The following is a 26108-nucleotide window of genomic DNA, read 5'->3' as shown; positions in this document are numbered from 1 at the left end:
AGATAACTATATTCGATTGGTGCATCTACGGAATCGATTCCAACAGTTCGAACAATGCCTAGGTTGAGACCTGTTAGTGGCCAGAACCGGTTGAAGGAGCGCAACATCCGGGCCCTGTACATTTGACATATGTTAACATATGAATAACTTCGCAAAAACATTTTGCTATCTAATTATAGAAATATGCCATTTCTGCCTCTTACATACCAAGTGAATTTTCTGCTACAATATTTTGAATTCGATCACTCACTACATTTTTGTTCCTATTTGATGAGGTCTGTGGAGTTAGTGAGTGTATACGGATGTCTGGACTGTTGGTGTATAATACCGAAATACATAGGTCAGTCTATACAGAAGGGAGTTTCTCCCTAACACAGGCACAGCAGCATCAGGCATGTAGGGGCGTCGCCGGAGCATCAGGCATGTCGGAGCATCAGGCATGTAGGGGCGTCACCGGAGCATCAGGCATGTAGGGGCGTCACCGGAGCATCAGGCATGTAGGGGCGTCGCCGGAGCATCAGGCATGTAGGGGCGTCACCGGAACATCAGGCATGTAGGGGCGTCGCCGGAGCATCAGGCATGTAGGGGCGTCGCCGGAACATCAGGCATGTAGGGGCGTCACCGGAACATCAGGCATGTAGGGGCGTCGCCGGAGCATCAGGCATGTAGGGGCGTCGTAGCAGCATCAGGCATGTAGGGGCGTCGCCAGGGCATCAGGCATGTAGGGCGTCACAGGAGCATCAGGCATGTAGGGGCGTCACCGGAGCATCAGGCATGTAGGGGCGTCACCGGGCATCAGGCATGTAGGGGCGTCACCGGAGCATCAGGCATGTCAGGGGCGTCGCATGTAGGGGCAGCGGAGCATGTAGGGGCAGGCATGTAGGGCGTCACCGGGCATCAGGCATGTAGGGGCGTCACAGCAGCATCAGGCATGTAGGGGCGTCGGGAGCATCAGCCATAGGGGCGTCACCGGAGCATCAGGCATGTAGGGGCGTCAATGGGGCGTCACCGGGCATCAGGCATGTAGGGGCGTCAGCATCAGGCATGTAGGGGCGTCAGGCAGCATCAGGCATGTAGGGGCGTCACCGGAGCATCAGGCATGTAGGGGCGTCACCGGCATCAGGCATCAGGCATGTAGGGGCGTCACCGGAGCATCAGGCATGTAGGGGCGTCACAGCGGAGCATCAGGCATGTAGGGGCGTCACAGCAGCATCAGGCATGTAGGGGCGTCACCGGAGCATCAGGCATGTAGGGGCGTCACCGGGCATCAGGCATGTAGGGGCGTCACAGCAGCATCAGGCATGTAGGGGCGTAGCATCAGGGCGTAGGGGCGTCACCGGAGCATCAGGCATGTAGGGGCGTCACCGGAGCATCAGGCATGTAGGGGCGTCGCAGCAGCATCAGGCATGTAGGGGCGTCACCGGCAGCATCAGGCATGTAGGGGCGTCGCCGGAGCATCAGGCATGTAGGGGCGTCACCGCAGGCATCAGGCATGTAGGGGCGTCACCGGAGCATCAGGCATGTAGGGGCGTCACCGAGCATCAGGCATGTAGGGGCGTCACCGGAGCATCAGGCATGTAGGGGCGTCACCGGAGCATCAGGCATGTAGGGGCGTCACAGCAGCATCAGGCATGTAGGGGCGTCACCGGCGGCATCAGGCATGTAGGGGCGTCAGCATCAGGCATGTAGGGGCGGAGCATCAGGCATGTAGGGGCGTCACCGGAGCATCAGGCATGTAGGGGCGTCACCGGAGCATCAGGCATGTAGGGGCGTCACCGGAGCATCAGGCATGTAGGGGCGTCGGGCATCAGGCATGTAGGGGCGTCACGGGCATCAGGCATGTAGGGGCGTCACCGCATCAGGCAGCATCAGGCATGTAGGGGCGTCGCCGGAGCATCAGGCATGTAGGGGCGTCACCGGAGCATCAGGCATGTAGGGGCGTCACCGGCATCAGGCATGTAGGGCGTCACCGGAGCATCAGGCATGTAGGGGCGTCACCGGGGGCATCAGGCATGTAGGGGCGTCACAGCAGCATCAGGCATGTAGGGGCGTCACCGGGCATCAGGCATGTAGGGGCGTCCACAGCAGCATCAGGCATGTAGGGGCGTCACCGGAGCATCAGGCATGTAGGGGCGTCACAGCGGCATCAGGCATGTAGGGGCGTCACCGGAGCATCAGGCATGTAGGGGCGTCACCGGAGCATCAGGCATGTAGGGGCGTCACAGCAGCATCAGGCATGTAGGGGCGTCACAGGAGCATCAGGCATGTAGGGGCGTCACAGCAGCATCAGGCATGTAGGGGCGTCACAGCAGCATCAGGCATGTAGGGGCGTCACAGCAGCATCAGGCATGTAGGGGCGTCACAGGAGCATCAGGCATGTAGGGGCGTCACAGCAGCATCAGGCATGTAGGGGCGTCACCGGAGCATCAGGCATGTAGGGGCGTCACCGCAGCATCAGGCATGTAGGGGCGTCGCCGGAGCATCAGGCATGTAGGGGCGTCACCGGAGCATCAGGCATGTAGGGGCGTCACAGCGGCAGCATCAGGCATGTAGGGGCGTCACCGGGCATCAGGCATGTAGGGGCGTCACCGGAGCATCAGGCATGTAGGGGCGTCGCCGGGCATCAGGCATGTAGGGGCGTCACAGCAGCATCAGGCATGTAGGGGCGTCACCGGGCATCAGGCATGTAGGGGCGTCACCGGGCATCAGGCATGTAGGGGCGTCACAGCAGCATCAGGCATGTAGGGGCGTCACCGGAAGCATCAGGCATGTAGGGGCGTCACCGGAGCATCAGGCATGTAGGGGCGTCACAGCAGCATCAGGCATGTAGGGGCGTCACCGGAGCATCAGGCATGTAGGGGCGTCGCCGGAGCATCAGGCATGTAGGGGCGTCACAGCAGCATCAGGCATGTAGGGGCGTCACAGCAGCATCAGGCAGCATCAGGCATGTAGGGGCGTCGCCGGAGCATCAGGCATGTAGGGGCGTCACAGCAGCATCAGGCATGTAGGGGCGTCACAGCAGCATCAGGCATGTAGGGGCGTCACCGCAGCATCAGGCATGTAGGGGCGTCACCGGAGCATCAGGCATGTAGGGGCGTCACAGGGCGTCATGTAGGGGCGTCACCGGGCATCAGGCATGTAGGGGCGTCACCAGGAGCATCAGGCATGTAGGGGCGTCACAGCAGCATCAGGCATGTAGGGGCGTCACGAGCATCAGGCATGTAGGGCGTCACAGCAGCATCAGGCATGTAGGGGCGTCACCGGAGCATCAGGCATGTAGGGGCGTCACCGGAGCATCAGGCATGTAGGGGCGTCACAGCAGCATCAGGCATGTAGGGGCGTCGCCGGAGCATCAGGCATGTAGGGGCGTCACCGGAGCATCAGGCATGTAGGGGCGTCACCGGAGCATCAGGCATGTAGGGGCGTCACAGCAGCATCAGGCATGTAGGGGCGTCACCGGAGCATCAGGCATGTAGGGGCGTCACAGCAGCATCAGGCATGTAGGGGCGTCGCCGGAGCATCAGGCATGTAGGGGCGTCACCGGAGCATCAGGCATGTAGGGGCGTCACAGCAGCATCAGGCATGTAGGGGCGTCACCGGAGCATCAGGCATGTAGGGGCGTCACAGCAGCATCAGGCATGTAGGGGCGTCGCCGGCAGCATCAGGCATGTAGGGGCGTCACAGCAGCATCAGGCATGTAGGGGCGTCACAGCAGCATCAGGCATGTAGGGGCGTCACCGGAGCATCAGGCATGTAGGGGCGTCACCGGAGCATCAGGCATGTAGGGGCGTCACCGGAGCATCAGGCATGTAGGGGCGTCACCGCAGCATCAGGCATGTAGGGGCGTCGCCGGAGCATCAGGCATGTAGGGGCGTCACCGGAGCATCAGGCATGTAGGGGCGTCACAGCAGCATCAGGCATGTAGGGGCGTCACCGCAGCATCAGGCATGTAGGGGCGTCACCAGGAGCATCAGGCATGTAGGGGCGTCACAGCAGCATCAGGCATGTAGGGGCGTCACAGCAGCATCAGGCATGTAGGGGCGTCACCGGAGCAGCAGGCATGTAGGGGCGTCACAGCAGCATCAGGCATGTAGGGGCGTCACCGGAACAGCGGCCTGTTTCTGTTGCCTGAGGTTAACTACGTGCAGCATCTTAATCTGGCCCAAATGTTTTTCTCATTGCTGGACATAGTCCACTGTAAATACAGTGCCAGTATGTCTTGCTTGACATTTCTGTACGTTCTGAGTTTATAGCCATGTGGGTAATTCTTGTCTTAAATCTGCAACTCGTTGTCTGTGAAAAAACATCTTTCTTCGATATGAGAAATAGTTGCCATGTATGAAGCGTCTGTAAAATCTCCATGTTAATCTAACTGGCTGCAAGGTTTGTTGCCACACTCAGCAATGTTCGAGCTGTATGGCGGCGGTAAAAGCAAAGTGCCTACGATACATTTGCAATCTGTATGTGTTTTCTATGTCTCAAACAGTCTGAACCAATGTCAAGTGGAGCTGAGTGTCAACAGATGAGAGTAATATCTAAGTATTCTAATCCACGGCGCTGTCGTGTTTCTTTCTAAAGCTATTTCACCTCTGACAGCAGACCTTGAAGTGGAAAGAATATAGGCAGTGGATCCAGAGAGTAGAATAGGATTTACAAGTGTTTTTACAGTGAGCTATGTATGCCTCAAGTGTTGCATCGCCACTGCTTTCAAGTCAGGAAATGTAGGAAATGTAAGAATTTTCTTTTTGTGTACTCAAACCGAAGAAGAAAGTATATAATTTCATAGATTTCTTGAATCCTAAACCCGTGAAGATCCGGGTTAGAATATTGATCTTCAGTAACCCATGCTTGTCGTAAGAGGCGACTAACGGGATCGGGTGGTCAGTCTCGCTGACTTGGTTGACACATGTCATCGGTTTCCAATTGCGTAGATCGATGCTCATGCTGTTGATCACTGGATTGTCTGGTCCAGACTCAATTATTTACAGACCACGGCCATAAAGCTGGAATATTGCTGAGTGCGGCGTAAAACTAAACTCACTCACTCACTCACTCACTTGAATCCTAAAAAGGTTGAATTGTTCAGGCACGATGAGTAATAATACAGATGGGATATTTTATGGATGACAATTTCTTTATAATATGACGATGCAACGTTTCGGTATAGATTCTTATACCGTTGTCAAGCAAGAGTGAAGTACTGTTCTGTTCTGCGCTGTTCTTTGTTGTAATATATCACTCTTGCTTGACAATGATGCCTTCATTAATATAAATATTTGTCCAGGAGACTGAACATATCTCCACCATCGATTTGAGGATTGACGGTGTGTATTTGAGAAGAATACAGTGCAATAATGCGGTTCTTTAACACTGCATACCCATCCAGTTATGGCGGTTACTTTTGACAGATGATGAAGCTTAGAACGCCGCATGTAGGGTTAAACTGACAGTTCCTAAATTTATTCAGGAAACACGTCCTACACACAAGATGAAGATTCGCTCACTCCTGTGTGTTATAATACATGTACGAAAACAATAACTCCCAAAGGATCAGGATTCACATGGTGCTTAGTCATTAGATGACGGCGTCATGTAGTCGGAGATAACTGGTTCCACATCTCCGCTAGACCCTCCACCGTGTCCGGGTTCCAATCACTCTCACGGCATCAAACTCCGACCAGTTATTGATGGTGGCAAGGTCAAGGTCGAGGCGTACCGCATCAGACTTAAAGGGCGGTGGCTGAAATTGAAATAGAACGAAAACTGCCGTTACTGTGGCCATTTGGGTAAACAAGGCACTCAATCAGATCCACGTTTATTAACTCAATAGTGAGTAGGGTTAGTTCAGCTTCCAACAGTATTTCCGTGTCTCAATGACTGGAAACGACACGATGATATATTTACTGTTGTAAGGTACTGTCAGGAGAAAACAAGGTTGACCTTGGATTTTAACCCATGGTAAGTGAATTTGTCAGCCTACTAACGAAACTGTAAAACAACGTATGATCTTAATGCTATATTTACATGACTCTATGTCTTGACCACAACCCAGCGTATATATGTTTCAGCCCTATATTCCCGCAAAAGGAAAGTTCTATTTAGCGTCATAGGTTGAACTTCTAATCTTGCATCTGAAGCAATATCTGAGATTTGATTTGATACCGCTAATATCACTTGGAGAAGAAGTTGGGGGATGTGGACCTTAAGCACTCTGTGGAACCCACGGATGTGGTGCCAACAAACCTTCAATCAGTAAGAGCTAATGGAGATTCGAACCCATGATCGTAGTATTCTGATACGCCTAAAAGGCGCACGGAGAATTGCGAGACGCGTGTCCCTCTCTGCCCACCCATGAAACAAAGCACCAGTCGAATACCCTCCTGGATGTATGCACAAGTCGTGCGACTGCTATTGACATGATCACAGACCTTTGTCCACATCCATTGTCATTCAATAGGAATTCTTTATCCTAAAATATATCTACTCCATGGCCAAGACAAACTGAGTACAAATGATTCTATACGAGATTCACAACGTTAATATTGGATCGACGGAATATTTCAAACACTGTTAAAAAACAAATTGCTTTGGAAAACTGATTAGGCAACTAGAGGACCACACAGAATTAAATAAACATTAGCGTTAACCTTCTATTTACAATTACATAGTTTATAAATCATCAAACCACACGTTCACGGACGCGTCAACACTCTTCTTTATTCATCCAAGCGAGTCTGCAAACTACTTTCACTAATGACAATATTACTCTTCCATTCTTGTAATGAATAATGCAAATAGCGCTCACCTTGATGGACTTCATGAAAAGCCAATGTATAAAAACGTTTTCAAAGATATTTTCTCTGTTATTTACTCTGAGAATATTCATTTTATAATAACATTACCTGACAGTATAAGGCACTTTACGTAACCCGCGTACGCTCTACCGACGCAAATGTTCACAACTGGGAATACAAATATAATTTAAAGAATGCTTATTATTCCTCCACGTGAGTCTGTATGATTGTTTAGATAAAGTACAAGTTCAAATACAATATAGTACGAGTTTAATTAGTCCAACGGGAGGGAAACCCGATATTGCCGTTTTAAACATTACTCCCTTTTCACAGAATTCCGTAATTTCACACATCACTCAATCAGTATTACTTGTAAGGTCGCAGTTAATAATTGAATTTCTTCCATTTTTCTTAAAATCATAAGAGCCCCTGTAAAGAACAATATTATTACCACAAAGTTCGGCACGAAGATGCGACTCTCCTCGATGGCACTGACGGCAGAGGTGCTCCACAATGACACCCAGTTGGAGTTCGAATCCCTGACTGACACGGACTCCACGCCACCAGCCCAGAACACCTCATAGATGTGGATCTCCGTGATGTAGATAGCTTCAGGTATGCCGAGCTGGGGAGAATTGATCGTTTAGGGATTAACATTTCATGTAAATTGTGACGTCACCTAATTTCGTGGACCACGTATATTAGCAAGCACGAATGTATGGAATCTTAGCATCAATAGAGGTTCACCATTAAACCTATGTTTCATTACAGTTGTTAAACTTTGCGAGAAAGTGAAACGTGAACGGAATGCATTTTTCATAAAGGGTTGAGGTTCCAAACACGAAAGGTTCCACGTGGCGTGTCCCGTTCCACAAAGCGAGCTTGTTGCTTATCTTAATGGTAATTCCAGTACTTAACACTGCCACGAGAGCTGGTCCACTAGGATGCTGGGTTGAGTGGTAATTCTTGACTTACATCCCCATAACGTATTGTCACATGCTTCCAGGTAGTAACCATCTGCCGGTAGGATATTAATACCTGTACATCCATACAGTGTTGCAACCACACGGTTCTAACCACGGCATCCAGTGTTGTAATCACGGCATATAGGGTTGTAATCACGACACACTAGGTTGTAACCATGACATACATGGTTTGAATAACGACACATATACGGTTGTGATCACGACATGCGGGGTTCTGTAAACGACATACAGGGTTGTATACACGACATACAGGGTTGTATACACGACATACAGGGTTGTATACACGACATACATGGTTGTATACATGACATACAGGGTTGTATACACGACATACAGGGTTGTATACACGACACACAGGGTTGTAATCACGACACACGGTGTTGTAACCACGACATACAGGGTTGTAATTACGACATTCTGGGTTGTAACAATGAAATATAGAGTTGTTACCACGACATACAGGGTTGCAACCACGACCCACAGGGTTACAGGGTTGTAACCACGACATACAGGGTTGCAACCACGACCCACAGGGTTACAGGGTTGTAAACACGACATACAGGGTTGTAACCACGACACACAGGGTTGTAATCACGCCATTCTGGGTCGCAACAATGAAGCATGGATTTGTTACCACGACATACAGGATTGTACTCACGACACACAGGGTTGTAATCACGACATTCAGGGTTGTAATCACGACATACAGGGCTGTATACACGACATGCAGGGTTGTATACACGATCGCGACACGCAGGGTTGTAATCACGACATACAGGGTTGTAATCACGACATACAGGGCTGTATACACGACATGCAGGGTTGTATACACGATCGCGACATACAGGGTTGTAATCACGATATACAGGGTTGTAATCACACCATACAGGGTTGTATTTACGACACTCAGGGTTGTAAACTTACCTCTATGAACTGATCAGCGTCAAGGTAATTAGGGCACCAGGCGTTGTCGGTGTTGCCGTAGCTGGGGTAGAAGTTGGGAGCACCAATGACGTTGTGGCCGCCGTAGTCGTATGCTGTGCTATACAAACATGTATCAGTCTTGACAATATTTAGTGAGGATGGGAAGGCAAGATAGCCCAGTAGTTAAGCGTTCGCTCGTCAAGCCGAAATCCCGTGTATACTCATCCGCAGAGTGTGCAGTTTATTTCTGTTATTATTAATAAGTGAAAACCTTAATTACTAGGTTACCATCATTCATCAGATGGCCTGAGACTGGTGACCTTTAAACGGCGTGTCAGGTGACACATTATGTTCTTGGTCACCCGCTTATGGTCAGAGTGATGTCAGTTTTACAAGCAGATGTGTTCAGTCCAATATGATGCAACAGAGAAATAGGCTCTCACCTGTATGTTGACTCAATACTTACAATGAGTATTCAGATGATACCCCGATCAAACTAGAAATCCAGGTATCCACTGTATCTGCAATCAGACATCCACACCGATGTTAGGTACATGTATATTGTGTTTCTCATAGTGTTTGATTACTTCTTCCTTTGTTGTTTACGTGCAGTGAGGTATATTACAGATATGTGACGGCGGTTTGTAAATAATAGTCTGGACCAGACAAACCAGTGAGTAATCTGCGCAATTGGAATACCATAACATGACAGTCAGTCAGTGACCTTGACCCCCCGATCCCGGAAGTCGCCTCTAACAACATCCATACGTTTATTTGGTTGCTGAGAACCCTGGTCTTTACGTAGGTGCTGGAACCTTGTCAGTATTGTCGTTAAAGTACGGCTTATCAGTTAGACTGAACATTCCATGTTAGGAAGGTCGAAGCCGTGAGTATCTGGATGATGTCCACTGTTCTTTGATGAAGAGTGTTGATCGAATCTACGACTACCATATCGTGGTTGCCAAGTAACAAGCTACTTTGCTCTCGTTAAAACATTGTGTGATGTTTTAAATAAACATATATCATGTGTCAGGATCTAATACTGCAAATATATGCATAAAACCGGAGACTACATAAAACCGTTATAATGGCAACACAAGAATTCTTCACGCACAATAATTGCTTTGCGCAAAATTGGGAAAGCGATCCGCTCACACTACTTAAACGTTACGGTAAGACCAATCAAGTTTCGATGGGTTTTGTTGATGGGGAGGCGAAATATTTGCTGGATTCATTGCTTCAAGAAACGCTGGTCGAGAAGAAGAAGAAGTCGCGTTTGTGTGTAAAACTTGAGGCTAAATGTGTTTGGACGGTATTTTGTGGAAACAAAATAAATATATTTATTTCAAATCGAATATTTCAGTTGACCAAAAGATATTTAGCATGTCACTTTTATAATTTCCATATGTATGTAGACCTGGATTCACACCCGAAACCACCAGATCCTTGCACGGAATGAGCAAAAACACTGGGAGATGGGCTACATACAATATACGTGTACGTGAGTTATGCAAAATCTAAACTGAAAACATTGTTTAATTTGTTTCTGGTTTCGAATACCACATTTCCTTGATATACATAGAGTCAGTTTATGATAGAGAACAGAAATATTAACACGTGTTATATTTGGGATTTCTTAGTACAAATTCTAGTACCTTTTTAGTTGAGTCCCATCCGGGATTCAAACCCACACCCTCAGAGTCAGGCATCAAATCGCCAGCATACAAAGTCAGCCGCCTAACCCGCTCAGCCACCGCGACTTCCACAAAAATACCCCTCTGATAAGTGTAAATTGGCACGGCTCCCACGGCCGAAAGCTATGATTACACAATGCCATTTATAAAGTGGTCAAACGTAACATGTGTTATATTTGGGATTACACTTTCTTAGTAAAGTACAAATTCTAGTACCTTTTGATCATAGCCAATTAACACTTATCAGAGGGGTACACAAAGTCCGCAGTCTATACTACCAGTTGTCCGACTTCCACTGATGAGCGGGTTAGGTGGCTGACTTTGTGTGCTGGCGATTAGGTGCCTGACTCTGAGGGTGTGAGTTTGAATCCCGGATGGGACTCAACTCAAAAAGCACTAGAATTTGTACTTTACTATAGTCCGTTTGGCTCAAAAGCGGACCGATGAATTGCAATCTAATTCGAAAACTAATAAACATAAAATACTCAATGAAACGCTGATCATAACATCATACCAACTCTGTGAACAGATGGAGACGGCACAGCACAGGTTAATGAATAAATAACTTTGTCTGTGAACGTGCTTCTCGAACACCTGGCTGTCCCTTTCTCTGCACTCCTCCCTCGTAATAAATAGTGAACTGTGTCAATATTTTAATGATAGTTTGTTAAACAACTTTATTATTTTTAGGACAAAAATTCTGCAAAAACCTCACAGAGTTGGTATGATTTTTTATTATGATCAGCGTTTCATTGAGTATTTTATGTTTATTAGTTTTCGAGTTAGATTGCAATTCATCGGTCCGCTTTTGAGCCAAACGGACTATAAGAAAGTGTAATCCCATATATAAAACATGTTACGTTTGATCATTTTTTTAAATGGCATTGTGTAATCACAAAAGAAATATTGGTAGTAAGTATTTAAATAGTCCAATGCTGACACCACTCGCTCCGGAAATCGACTTATTGGATGCAGCGTGTCGTAGCTGCGAAATCGCCTTTTGAAACAAACCTTTGGTTCAGCGTGTCGGAGCTGCAAGGGGAGCCTACGTGACAAAATATTTTCTTAAAAAAAACACACGTATAGTGTTTCTGCTATTCTGATAATTCAACAAAAATGACAACAGTGCATGCATTTTTGAGGTTGTGAAACGCCACCTTTAATCCTGACGTGAATAGTTCAAAATAGCAAATTCTGGACGGTAGCTTTTCATGACTAACATTGTATTTCTGTATCTGCTGGCCTCTGTCATATCAGACACAAAGATTGCTTGTTATTGTGTAATCCCCTGAATAGACAAGTGAATTTAGATCCAACATTGTTACTATTCAGGCATTACTTGACAAAAGGTAAATATGAAAACGCAGACAAATAAGACAGTTTTGCTGTGAGTAAATACGAGGTTGAACCAGGCAGACTTAGCAACGTGAAACACGGTTTAACACTTGGAAAGGTAATCTGCCTATTGCCAGACTTCTATTTTGGTTGATCATGACGTGTAGCGTCTGTTCTTCTATTTAAAACTATTGCCATAATTATGTCAATTATTGTCATGCATATGTGATTACGTATGCCACAAAGTATCTAAATCTGCAAAGTTGTCATGTTCAAAGGACAGATATACACTCTTCAAAAATAAGAAACGCTCAGACGTTTTCAGCAGTTCATTTCAATATATTTTGATAATATTCATTAAGACAATTCCTATGTTTGAATCCCCTTAATCATGTCGCGTTTTTTTGTATTGCGCGCAACCTCATCCCAAAATGTGTTTGTCATAAATAATGAAAACTAAACACGAAAAGTGCATGCTGAAAATACCCGATATACCCGCCTCATTTCGACCCAAAATCGTCCTAGAAGTGGAAGACCAAGCGTGACAACTCCTGCTTAGGGCCGATTCATCCAGATGTTTCACCTACGTCACCGATTCGCTTCAGCAACGGACAGTGCAGGACATGTGACTGGTCTTCGATGAATTTCCGACCAAACCATCAGAAAAAACACGTCTGAGAAAACAGGCGACGCCTTTGGTTCAGCGCGATGAATCGCGTTTCCCCCATGTAACGACGGGATGGGATACAACGTGTCTATCGACGTCGTTACGAACGTTTTGCGCCAAACTGCGTGCGACAGGTGGACAGATTAGGTGGAGAGCGCGTCATGGTGTGGGGAACCATGTCCTACACGGGTAGATCAGAGCTAGTGGTGTTTCAAGGAAATCTTACAGCAAATCGCTACATCGATCAAATCCTGCGACATCACCTCTTCTCACTTTTTAACCGCCAGAGAGAGCTGTTTCACCACGACAACGCTCGACCCCACACAGCTCTTGTTACAGGTGCCTATCTCGCAAATGCAAACGACAATGTCCTTCCCTGGCCTTCCAAATCCCTTGATCTGAACCCGATCGTGCATCTATGGGACGAACTTGATCGACGTGTCCGTAAACGTCACCATCGTCCTCAGACACTTGCAGAACCTGATCGACGCGTCCGTAAACGTCACCATCGTCCTCAGACACTTGCAGAACCTGATCGACGCGTTCGTAAACATCACCATCGTCCTCAGACACTTGCAGAACCTTATCGACGCGTCCGTAAACGTAACCATCGTCCTCTGACACTTGCAGAACCTGATCGACGCGTCCGTAAACGTCACCATCGTCCTCAAACACTTGCAGAACCTGATGACGGGATACAGGAGGAATGGCAAACATCCGACGACTCATGCAATTTCCTTCCACGGCGGTGTCGAGCAGTGACGACAGCAAGGGGTGGTGTCACCAGGTACTGACCTGAACGTCCCCTTGTTTCCACACATGTGCAGTGAGGGAACTGAATTAATGCTGACAATGACAACAATACATATGTTCATCCCTGAGTCGAATTTCCTTCATCTGTGTTCAAGCTTAATGGACTTATGTACACATAAATACGTTTGATACATTTCCTTTTTTTTTCTGAAGAGTACACATCGGAGTAACTGGCAGACATATATACATGTATGTCACAGAACAGAAATTTTCTCACAGAATTTAAAAGTTGAAATGTTGGTTCCTGGTGTATAATCAATTCTGCTCCACTTCAAAATGAGGAATTGTGTGATGGGATATATTTGCATATATCCTTAGGACACATATTGGTCTTAGATGTTTACAATTTTGGCTCAGTTCACGAGCTTAGGATTGCCTTGACAAACCCGTAGTCACAATGAATCTAAGATTCGGGCAACGACCATAGGTTTCTGGCGCACACAAGGGTGGATCTCTGTACGTTTACCAGGTCTATTCCCAGCTGTGACATATGGAACAGGTGTTAATGGTGGCAGATAGGCCTTTTTAGGAAAAAGAACATGTATAGTGAAGCTGGAACAAATGGTTTATAACCATAGGTCATGCATGTTTCAATGAAGGAAAACACATGACAGACTGTGCTGACAACATCGTGACAGACATATAGTTGTACTCTTACCTGCTAGAACAGCTTGTTTAGTTTCTTCAGTTGCCTCATAGAAGACCGCAGCTGGAGCCAAGGTGTCTAAACTCGTCACCTCCACGCTATAACACTTGCATTTCAGGGTATCTGGGTCATAGGTCAGAGCGATGTGGAACCCCTTAAAGTAACAGTAGGCAATGCAGTCGAGTTTGCTTTCAGCTATTACAGACGCTTTCCCTGCACCAGCATATACATAGCCAGTGGACTTCAATGTGACTGTGGACATGAAGTCCACACAGGTTTGGTTACCGGCGGTCAGTGCCACCAATGTCAGATAAAATACAATAATCCAGTTCATTTTCTCTGACCACAGATAACTGAAACGATAGTGTTCCTCCAGGGTTAAATGGCAGTTTAACAACCTCATGGCCATCGCCTGCTGTTTGCCATTGGTGTCCTGCTCTGTGATCAGTATCATACCACGGGACATTTACATCAACCTTTGTTCACAGTATCAGGGTTGCTATATTTGTTTTCCTTGTAGCTAAAATTCAAAAGCTGCGGATATTTGGTAATCAATAGTGCTCTCGATGGACAAGCAGAACTGGTTTTCTGTCCTTCACGAAAAAAGTAAATGTTTCGAGGTCATGACATGAGAAAGGGTTTTCTGAAGGCCTGAAAGACCACTTCTTGTCCTGACTTACAGAAGGTCGCCCTGTCGTCTTCCCTTTTTTACCTAAGTAGGCAGGAGAGTATTAAGCTTCCGGTAAGATCCACCCATTCTCTACTGACATTAAAACTGGACTTGTACAGAACAAAAATTTTCCTCAAAGTGACAAGAAACACCCAGTTTAACTTTAAATGGCCTTAATCAATCCATCAATGACAAATATCGTCTTTGTTGATGGCGTCTTATTAGTCAGGGAAAAATTTTGAACAATCAATATTGATTAGCTGCTTTTGTTGTCATTCTTGCTCTTGTAGCGGTGGAAATAGTTATTCAGAATTGACGAGCAATTATACAGATTCCCAATGTATTGACAGATGTCGGCTATTGTGTTCAAACATACAGATTGTTTACTTACAGATCCGATATGGTCGGTGTGGTTGAGTGCAATTGCTCTTTCACCTACAACAAGGGCCATGATTCGTGTTTTAATCAGTGAAAACAAATGTTGATGATAAACATCACTGTATCAGAGATAAAAACAAATATTGGCATCTAAGCCAACGATAGATTGGAAGGAGTTCCAGTCCCATCCAACAACAATGAGATGTTACACAACTAACAATCGTACTATCAAATTTACTAGGTTTTGAAATCAATGCATAAAATATAATAACAACGCACCACACTATACTGAGTGAGTGAGTTTAGTTTGACGCCGCTTGTAGCAATATTCCAGCAATATCACGGCGGGGGACACCAGAAATGGGCTTCACACATTGTACCCATGTGGGGAATCGAACCCGGATCATCGGCGTGACGAGCAAATGCTTTAACCACGGGGCTACCCTACCGGCCACACCATCGAAGTAGTCCATAGCAAATGTTATTATTATCATTATTATCAATATATTATAAAACATCAACTGTATTCACGTGACAAGTAAGAGCAGAGAACACAAAGCCACTTAAGACAGCTAACCATCCTATCCCTCACTAGAAGGGAATCAAGTCTTCCTAAGTTTCCCCCCTTGGGCGTGCTATAATGGTATGGTCCTTGGTTCGAATCCAACTATAATACTGTTCCAACTTACTTACCCTATTCTAATGTCAACGCACATGTCTAGTCATGTGAACTCTCAAAGCCATATGAACTCTCCAGTAATGGATAGAAGTGTTTATAATTCAAGAACACATGTCTCTGATACAGTTTCCCCACATCATCAACGACTGACTTGACAATCACCACAATGGTTTCGGCGATACGCACACATATAACAGTTTGAAATGTTTTGATGACGGTGAAAGATAAATACAGCGTCTTTCAGATCAGGTGTGTTGTACTTGGGTCTTTTTCGACACTTTAAATGTTTGTATACACTTCGTTCATCCATGATTTTTTAATCATTAAATACAGACTGAGGAGAAGTCTGCTTCCAGAGCGGGAAAGTCAATGGTGGTTCAACCAAATAGGTTCTTAGCTCCACAAAGAAAACATGATGTTTCTCCTGGAAACGTGTACAACATGTGTCAATAACCTAGAGCTGCTTAGGCGATGTTTTGAGGAGTTATTTGCAGTTCATATCGCAACTGATATAAAAATTGTCTGCGTGACTACCATTAACTGATATCAAAATCTAACTACATTGTATTTGAAGAAACATCATCTTAGTATATGGAGAACTGACTGACTGACTGACTTTGGTTTTACTCCGCTTTTAGCAATATTCCAGCAACATCACGGCGGGGGACACCAGAAATGGGCTTCACACATTGTACCCATGTGGGGATTCGAACCCGGGTCTTCGGCATGGCGAGCCAACGCTTTAACCACTAGACTACCCCACCGCCCATGTACATGGAGAAACCTCATAAGGCAATATCTATGGAGATGTTTACAGAAGCAATTTTGATTGAATGTGAGGAGAACAAAGGATAGATTTATATGCATGAAAATTTAAACATGTGCCATGTTCCATGTCGGTCTGAGAAAAAATGGCTGATGGGCGTCAATAGATATGACTGACGTAGTTGCCATATTAGAAAAACAGGGTCGAAACAATTTCTGTCAGGACAGCTGACATTGAATTGACAAAGTGATAAGCTAATGGATGGACCCGACGCGCTGGACCTTCAACTGTACAAGCCACCGCCGTCGACCTCACAGGCATTTGAGTTCTCGCTTTTCAGATGTGCTATTACGAATGCCAGAAATGCTCTGTTCTATGTATCGTCACACACGGCCAGGTACTCCGTCATGCTCACTTTGTTTCGCCCTTTCTGAAACATTTTTTTTTCTGATGGGGCATAAAACAATATTCATTCATTCATTCTCAAATGAAAACTTGGAACCTGATATCCACCTTGTCCTATGGTGATTATTATTCCGTTTACAACATATCATAACTCTCTGTTCTTTATACCCATTACAGATATTTACCGATAGCGGCTGACTGTGTCACCAATACATAATTGACCTTCTTGCAATATTACCTGGTAGAAAACAGTCGCGGAAACACACCAGACTTAAGATCCAAATATATGATACCATCGATTACCATTTCTTGTTTGCTACGTATTCTGGAACCATGAAACATGGCTGTATACTTCCTGTTGTTGTGTGTGACAGAGGTATGGCCGATATAACCCCCAGCTAGTTCGACAGGGTAAGATGAAAGAACATAGTATTTGTGGCGACTAGAAACACTACCGTTAATAATACAGCTCATTTGCTGGATATAATCTATTGTATTGATCAGTACCTTCTGAAATATATATAAGTATATAAAAGACAGTCCAGATATTTCTTCTTGACGCCTTTGGACATTCAAGTATTGACGACTAATGATAATATATATTGATCATGAATCAACAATCCACTGTTCGGTAGACCAAATAGAACAATAAAACTCACCAAGTGTTCACACGGTACTACCCCATATCTGTATATATAACAGGACAAATTAAGAACCAGGTATCTATATAATTGTACGTTGAAGACATGTATTCTGGTTCTTTACAAGGCAAACAATCTTACTTACGATAACAAGCTTCACACAATGATTACTAATTCATCCAAGGGATGGAGAAATCACGTTGTATCAATATACTGCTCATAACTAGTTTTAGACGATATTTGAGCCTCATTGAAACTACGTAACCTTTAGATTTAACGGTTCTAAATTAGATTATGGTCCCACTGAGTTGTGTTGTTGTGAGAATACATTTCTTTGATGCGGCTGTCAAATCCTCTGTATCGATCAGAAGTAGTTAGTATACTAAACAGCAAAAGAAACGCAAGTTTCGCAAGTTTCATGAAGGTAAGCGTTCATGCTTATGGAACGTTCATGGTAAAGTGACGTAATGATCCCCGATGAGATGATGTCATGAAATTGGACGTCCATACGAACCATTCGCACAAACACACCAACAGCGCAGCAAAATCATAGTTTTAGCACGTGCATCGACGGTTCTGGATGAGAAGCATGCATTTCACTCTGAGGTATCCTTTATAAAGGTTTGTGTCAAAACACAGTCCAGTATTGACGCTAAGAGGTGAACACGCCACACAAACGATGCCTAGACTAACGACTGAGCAGAGGGGAATGCCCATTGGCACGGAGTTGCACGGAGGTAGCTCTGCAACCGCTGTAGCTAGACAATTGGGATGTCATCTTACCACCATTACACGACTTGCTCAACGTCATCAGCAAAGCAGGTTGCTGCTGATCGTTCCCGTACCGGACGGCAACGAGTGACAACTCATGCGCAAGATCGGTTCATCCGGTTCACTCATCTAAGGAACCGAACTCAAGCAGCAACAGTAACAGCAGCCTTAGTTCTCGGGTCAAGGGGAGTAGTGCCAAGCGATAGGATTAGGTGTCGTCTTCGGGCTGCTGGAATTATCTGGATTATCTGGCACAAAACAACATTAACGTTTTTCCATGGATGTCTCTTTCCCCGTATATGGCTCCCATTGAACATTCTGGGACGTAATTGGACGGAGGATTGCTGCAGGTAGACAGCCACTCACACTTGCACAATTGGAATAGAGATTGGTGTTTGAGCGGAACCAATTGCCTCAGGCATTCTTTCAGACTCTAGTGAACTCAATGATCCCACGTTACACGGCATGTGTGCAAGCTCAAGGTGGCTATTCGCGCTACTAAAGAGACTGTCACTTTTCGCGTTCAGGGAAATCTCCATTTGACGGACTGTGGTCAATTTGAACTTATTGCAATTCAATGTCAACAGTAACTTTTAGCTGTTAAATTGACAGTGTTTTCTATAGAATAAATGATTAGACATAATTTTGGTTGTCTTCTATTCAAAAACATAACAAAAAGCCAGACTTGCGTTTCTTTTGCTGTTCAGTATATGATTTGAAACCTCCGGCTCTGAAAAATAACTGCATCATTTCAGATTTATGGTTCAGTTTTTAATACGTATATGTCAAATCCTTATCCGTCAATTGTCAGTCCTAGCGTATTGATTCATGACAATCAAACACCATCTTGTCTGCCAACATAATGCACAAAGACCGTCATTTCTCAGTTTGTTTGGCACCAATTACAACGCTTAGATCTGATTTGTGAATGAGCAACTTTCGTTGTGGCATTGTCCCTGTTTTAATCAGATGTTATTATATATGTGGTGTTGTCAGCCTTGTTATTATCCTTCATGGAGGTTGTTAAGCACACTAAGTTTCAGCCTTCATTATGGTTGAAGTGCCCATATACGGTCAAGATTAAGAAAATAGGGCATATGCGCCTGCCTCTACAGGTATGTGAGGGGCGGTGGGGTAGCCCAGTGGTTAAAACGTTCGCTCGTCACGCCGAGGACCCGGGTTCAATTCCCCACATGGGCACAATGTGTGAAACCCATTTCTGGTGTCCCCCGCCGTGATATTGCTGGAATATTGCTACAAGCGGCGTAAAACCTCACTCACTCACTCACTTCAGGTATGGTATGTGATGGTAACGTAAGTAACGATCCACACCATCGGTATATAATGGCATGCAACCATCAAAGGCTTACCACCGGATCCTTTGGTGTTGACATACCGAATACCAGTTTTGTTTTTAATATCGTCATTTCACTCAATTCTATGTCTCTGTGTACTAAGGCCGGCATCAGGATAACTGTACAGCTGCACAGCTGTGGTCGTATTGTGAAAACAGAAGCCCACCAGACAGTCCCGTAATAATTGGTTCGCCTCCATGGTCAAACTTCTCCAATCAGTACAAACGCAGTTATTTCTATTTGTATGAGATGAGAGAGATTGTCTGTAATTACCCGATTAAACACCAACACGTGGAATACGATGTTTTGACGAACCACGAGATCAATAATGTGATAAATGCTGTCCGTGACATGTGCATCTTGTTGTGTGTGGATGGATGACTGAAAGCTGTCTCACGTTTCTCCTCAGATGTTGATCAGCTGAATAATGGGCATGTGTCGTATCTGCACGGGTAATTTTGTGTCTAGTCCTATTCGTGTCGGGTTTTTTGTACTATCGTGGAGGAGTTTGGTAACATTGTGTTTTTCCGGCGAATTACTCATATCGTTCATTGACTGTAACCTGTTCTGTGACCTGGTGATCGGATATAATGGTCACCACTGTTTTGTCATATACTCCAACGGAATCTGTTTATGCAGAAACAAGTTTCTTCTCTTCATGTTTTTAACCCAAGTGATAAACAAACAAGCTCCCTTTGTACCGGCAGGTGTCCACATACAAGCAAGACCGATGTTTCTATTGCTGCACGGAATGTATGTTAAGAGCTACTAAATTATTCATTCTGTTCGTGTTGATCACTCAGTCAGCCGAGATGCTTGCTGGATGCAAGTAATATCTTAAGAGACATACTTAAAGCTATCTTAATCAGTCTAAAAACAGATCATGTTCTGTAATGCATGATTCATGGACCAAATATACAGAAAGCTATGGAGACAATTGTAATTATAATTCCTGCTGTGCATGACTGCCAGTGCGGTGAAAACAGTTCATTGTATGTTTGCTAAACAGTAAATAAGCAGTCACGGGTTGATACTCACATGCGGCTGGTCTTGTATTAGTCTAATCACGCGCATTTCACGGGCTATTTTTGTGTCACATAATTTACATGTGTCCAATAGCAAGAATAAGAATAATAATGCTAATTTTTTGCGCCTAGAATCCAACACGATGCTGCTCTCTGGCGTTACAGTATTACCCTGACGGAATTGTACTTTCAAAGCTGCTACTAAGCGCTTTGCGCGGCCGTATAGGTCCGTACATCCGCTTCTCAGGTACCCATTTTGAACATCTGGGTGGACTGAGCGCAATCTGGACGAAGTGCCTTGCCCAGGGACACAACACAGTATAAGGTCACAAATTTTGGTGTCTCCACCGGGATTCGAACCCTATCTTTTGGCGTGAGAGGCCACGTGCTAACCACTACACCACCGTGCTCAAGAAGATGTAACGTTCATAGTTTGTCTAATCGGGTTCTGGAATATTGAATACATATCAGATTACCGAGGCTTTTGTGAACCTGAGAAGGGCTGTATGCTCCCTAGGGGCTGAACATTACTGTGGTCGGTCTGAACCTTGACTGTCCTTCACATCATAGGTTGCAGATGGATGACCACCAACATCTCGTGCCATCAATTAAATATAGACCATAACTTACCATCTTTGAGCAACGAAATCAATTGATTTTTTTAATTATCAAAGCTGTAAGTGGTTCCGTACAACTTGATATTGCTTAATGACGGGTACAGCTATTGTACGTGATGCTCGCCTTTGATCGTGTATATCTAAACTTAATGTAAGGTCAACAAGGGTCAACATAATCTTATAAACAAACTTAATTGTTCTATGAATAGAAATTGTTATATACAGGTTGCGATACTATTTTCTATGTGTATACATTCAGATACAAAAGATATTGTGGCTTGAAATATTTTCATTGGTCATTCTTGTGAATCATTTTTCGAAATCACATCACTATTGCTGCGAAGAGACATATTCACATATGCAGTATTAAAAATATGCTTCCCAATCTAACTTTATATGTAAAAACTCTAAAATAAATATTCTTTGTGGAAAATCATATATCAATAATAAATAATAAAATAAATAATTTCAATCACAAATGGAGCCTCCTCTCCCCATTACTTAGATGACTCTAAACTGTATTGATTTGTCCTGATCTACCACTGTTAAAAAAAAATGAAAAAATTCGAACTTTAACCAGAGAAATAGTTCTTAGAATGGTTAAAGAAACGCAACCAAGCAGATGTCCACGAAACGTGTGATATTGGAGAAAATCACCAGCATATATTCGGGCCAGATTACCAGACGCTTATCATGTCTACTCAGAACAGTCTTAAAAAGTACAGAAGTCAGAAAAACACCACTGTTCCTCATCTCACCTCTACACAACCCGTACCATACCTGGCGACAGTTGTCTGCGGAAATAGTTTGACGACGTGTACTCGTCTACGGCATCCGTAAAGACGCCACGGCTGACGGCCAATTCTGACGTCAGAAAATGACGTGGACGTCTCAGCCTTACGATGGGGGTATGTGAGTGGAGAAAGGGTTCTTTACACCATTGAGTCATGTCTCCTGTCTTACCGACCTGAAGGCAGGACATGTTTCCTGAGGCTCAAACATGAGGGTTACATCAGGCAATGTGTTCTGAAAGGGGGGCGTTTCTCAGGTGGGGGCGCTATCATCTGGGATGTCTGACTGACTGACTGACTGAGTTTGGTTTTACGCCGCTTTTAGTAATATCCCAGCAATATTGCGGCGGGGGACACCAGAAATGGGCTTCACACATTGTACCCATGTGGGGATTCGAACCCGGGTCTTCGGCGTGACGAGCCATCGCTTTAACCACTAGACTACCCCACCACCCCCATCTGGGATGAGATAACAGCTGACGCCAATGATTGGGATTGAAGGGAGCCTGAATACTGTGAGGTACCGATTAGAGATTCTACAAAAGGTCGAATGCTCTCAATCACCTTCCTCTGGATACCTTTCAACATGAAAACAAAGAATCCTTTTTTTGGCATTGTTTATTGACGAAAGGTCATACGCCATTACAACAATCACTGGATTGTCTGGTCCAGACTCGATTGTTTACATACGACACGGTTCAGCTGTAAGACTGCTGAAACAAATACATACTCACGTGACAGAATTGTTAGAAATGTGCAATCGACTCTGCTTTAAGCAGATATTCTTTATGCATGTAGAAAGGGTTTTGTTTACATGATATACAAATAGACTACTCTTTCATACGTTTATACAAGACTTAGCCATGGTTATATAATATGTATAGATTGATGATCAGTGTCATGTTTATGTAAATGTTCAACATCACCGTGACAAGGTATGAAGGGTGTCATGATATACAACATCACTGTGACAAGGTATGAAGCATGTCCCGATATACAACATCACTCTACGACAGGTTTTACCAATATCAGCGAGGCAGTGCTACACACGAAGATTGCTCTATGACGCACAGGAAGCAAATTAACTGATCTAACATAAAGGGTAAGTAAATCTTCAAACCACAGTTGTGTTTCTTCCATGCCTGTACAGACAATCAAATATTTGCATACATAAAAATCAAAACAGCAAGAGCGCCAGTGACTATTGGCCACTGCTCAGTTACATTTTGTTACTGGTGTACAGACACTGCAATAGACACGCTGTGACACCGGACGGAGCCAGACAATCTGGGGCAAGCTGTGGTGGTCAGCAGTGTCCAAATCACATACTCTCTTTCTAACTACACCAAGCTTATCCTTCTGCGAGTCCTACTCCCAACAACTCTCACAGCGTCGAACTCGGACCATTCGCCAGTAGCACCAAGGTCAAGGTCAATCCTGATGGCGTCACTCTTGAATTCCGGAGGCTGAAGGGAAATAAATAACAAATCGATTCATGAAAAGTTGCACACACCCTATTGTTGTAAGTTTGTAGTATGTTAGCGCCACGAGTCGACACCACCGAGAAACCACTCAGTGGTGGTATAACTATACCATTAATAGCCGATTCATGGTGGGCTACAGTCCGTTGGAGTCAGAAACGGACCGATGAATTGCAAATTTTATCATTGTACAAAATTGCCACATAAATATAAATAGTACACATTTTTATCATTTACTAATACCCAACAGCTTTCTTATATTTGAAAATTTTCCGGACTCCACCTAAAAAGTTCTTTAAGAAACTATCATTAAAATTTTGACACAGTTCACCATTTGTTACGAGGGAGGAGTGCAGAGAAAGGGACAGCCAGGTGTGCGATAAAGATGGAGACGGCACAGCACAGGCTAATGAATCAATAACTTGGTGGGCACTTGTGCACGTGCTTCTCTAACACCTGGCTGTCCCTTTCTCTGCACTCCTCCCTCGTAACAAATAGGGAACTATTACAGCAACCAATTTGCCCAGCGTAGAATTAGAATGAGACCAAAGCTTGAGTACAAAGAATAAATAGAATTTTAAGACATGAATCTGGAAGATATGGACCTTAAATTAAAAACAGTTTAATAAAAAATACTGTTAATATCAGAAAAAGTTTAAGATTTACCATGAACGCAGGTATGAAAATCCGACTCTTCTGTAGCTTCAGGAAAGTGGTAGTGCTCCAAACCACGATCCATTTGGAGTTCGAATCCCGTATTGACACCGACTCCACGCCACCAGCCCAGAACACCTCATAGATGTGGATCTCCGCGATGTAGATAGCCTCAGGTATGCCAAGCTGGGAAATAAACAGTATCTAAGCGGGTGCTAGTCAAAGAGACAAGTTAGGGTTAAGTTAAGAGAGATTCACAAAATAGATGTCTCAAAATGTAATTTAAAAAAAAGTTTTCTTTACATTTTTCAAAAATGACTACATAAATTGTTCTTAAGTTAGTTTGTACTGAGGCTGATGTAGCCGATAAGTAATCTTCTTAAACCAAGTCAATGGACAGCTTAGTGGGAAATAATATAAAGGGCCGCTGTTGGATTCCCTATTATTATGTAGTCAAGTCATGACATTTTAAGATTTCTGCCAAGTGGTGTCCAGATATACATAATGGAGTCGCCTCGACAACAAGATTAATTAATAGTTCGTAACTGTAAACTGCATAATGTCCGGTAAATCCGTTTTACTGACTCAGAGTATAAACCTTATGTGTTGTATCTGTTCATGCTAATGCGCATATTTGCATTCGTTCGACGTTCGACGAACGTGACGCTCCCTACTGAATAATACTGATACATGTGCCCTCGGAGTATGAGGTGCGGGGAGGTGAGGTGAAATTGGGTTTTACGTCGTGCTTGAGAATATTTCGTTCATATGATGACGTGCATGCGTGTGTATGTGTATGTGCGGCAGCTTGTACTAGCCCAGACTGAAGCTGGTTTTATAGTGCTAGCCCACTGAGATACCATGTCGCAGTGAAGCATGAATACCCCACTCAGACACATTATACTGACTCCGAGCGCCAGGCAGACACCAACAAGTACCATATTTTAACGTCTTTTGGTTTGACGCGGTCGGGGATCGAACCCGCGACCTTCCGATCTCCGGGCGGACGCTCTAAACACTACACCACGGAGGCGGTCACGTGGAGTTTGAAACAATATTATCCAGTATATTGTATTTGAATTCTTTTTCAATTCAGTGACAAATAGCCCGGTCAAGTTGGCCCAGGTTTGATATGACAACGATTCGTACGACACAAACTTCTGCAAGACAACTTCTGTTCCCAGATAAAGTCAGGACCGACGGCGGTAATGACGTCACAGGAGAGTCGCCAGGATAGAATGGATCTCTACTGCTGTGGCAGTAAAGCTTACCTCAACATACTGGTTGGAGTCCCGCGCGCCCGGGCACCAGGCTTTCTCCGTGTTACCGTATGAGGGATAGTAGTCGGGGGGACCTTTCATCTTCGTCGCCGGATAATTGCTGACCCACCTGCAACAACCAGCTGTGCACATATTTCAAGCCGAATTGAACAAATCATCTGATAGTTACTTAAGGTCCAACTTGATGAGAGAAGTCCTCTCCAATATAGTTATTGAGCTGTCAAAACATTTACATGGAATTGAGATTGGTAACTTTGTGCACACCATTATCAAAGTCAAAGGAAACAATACACATTTTATAAATCCCAAAGAGCAATAAGCAGCTCTTGACAACCTTCTTTTTGTTTGTGCACAGTTTCATGAAAGAATACCTTCTACATATGGTCCTGACAAACACAATTCAACACAAATAGTCAAAATCAAACGTGCTGCCATGGAAACGGACCATAGAAATCATTTCCACCAAAAGGCACCACTTCAGGCCTTGGTTAATACATGTACTCGGTTTGGATGAAAAGCGTATAACTGTTTTTGAGTTGTGCTGCAACTGTTTTATGATTCTGAGTTTGTCAGGGCAACGTCCGCCGTTGTTGGTTAAAAAGGTGTACTAGGAATACCCAACTCAGAGCCAACCAGCCCCAGGCTATTTCATCCCCTCAATGCCGAACGTTAACAGGCCAGGGGACATCCATCAAACATCAGACGCTCTGTCCATAACACCACGGAGGCGATCCCT

The 26108-nt window shown here is 44.7% G+C and overlaps 1 protein-coding gene and 1 long non-coding RNA gene across 2 annotated transcripts in view; both read right to left on the bottom strand.

Annotated features, from left to right (window-relative positions):
* Positions 1 to 8733: 8733 nt before the first annotated feature.
* LOC124287627 lies at positions 8734 to 13962 on the bottom strand. Its single transcript, XR_006901291.1, has 3 exons — positions 13872 to 13962; positions 9171 to 9225; positions 8734 to 8822 (listed from the first exon to the last, which is right to left on the bottom strand). It is a non-coding gene; the product is annotated as an uncharacterized LOC124287627 (long non-coding RNA).
* Positions 13963 to 22569: 8607 nt separating this feature from the next.
* The window catches only part of LOC124287625, a 33421-nt gene continuing 29882 nt past the window's right edge, over positions 22570 to 26108 (bottom strand). Inside the window, exons 3-5 of the mRNA XM_046724123.1 lie at positions 25364 to 25481; positions 24105 to 24278; positions 22570 to 23423 (exon numbers count right to left, since the gene is read on the bottom strand). Coding sequence (XP_046580079.1) covers positions 23298 to 23423; positions 24105 to 24278; positions 25364 to 25481 — 418 coding nt within the window. The 3' untranslated portion in view covers positions 22570 to 23297. The remainder of the gene's footprint in view (positions 23424 to 24104; positions 24279 to 25363; positions 25482 to 26108) is intronic.

The sequence above is a fragment of the Haliotis rubra genome, unplaced genomic scaffold (assembly GCF_003918875.1).
Source record: "Haliotis rubra isolate DU_JTF1 unplaced genomic scaffold, ASM391887v1 Scf402, whole genome shotgun sequence".
NCBI classification, from domain to species: Eukaryota; Metazoa; Mollusca; class Gastropoda; order Lepetellida; family Haliotidae; genus Haliotis; species Haliotis rubra.
Note: the sequence above shows the minus strand (reverse complement) of the source record. Positions and strands in the feature narration are given on the sequence as shown.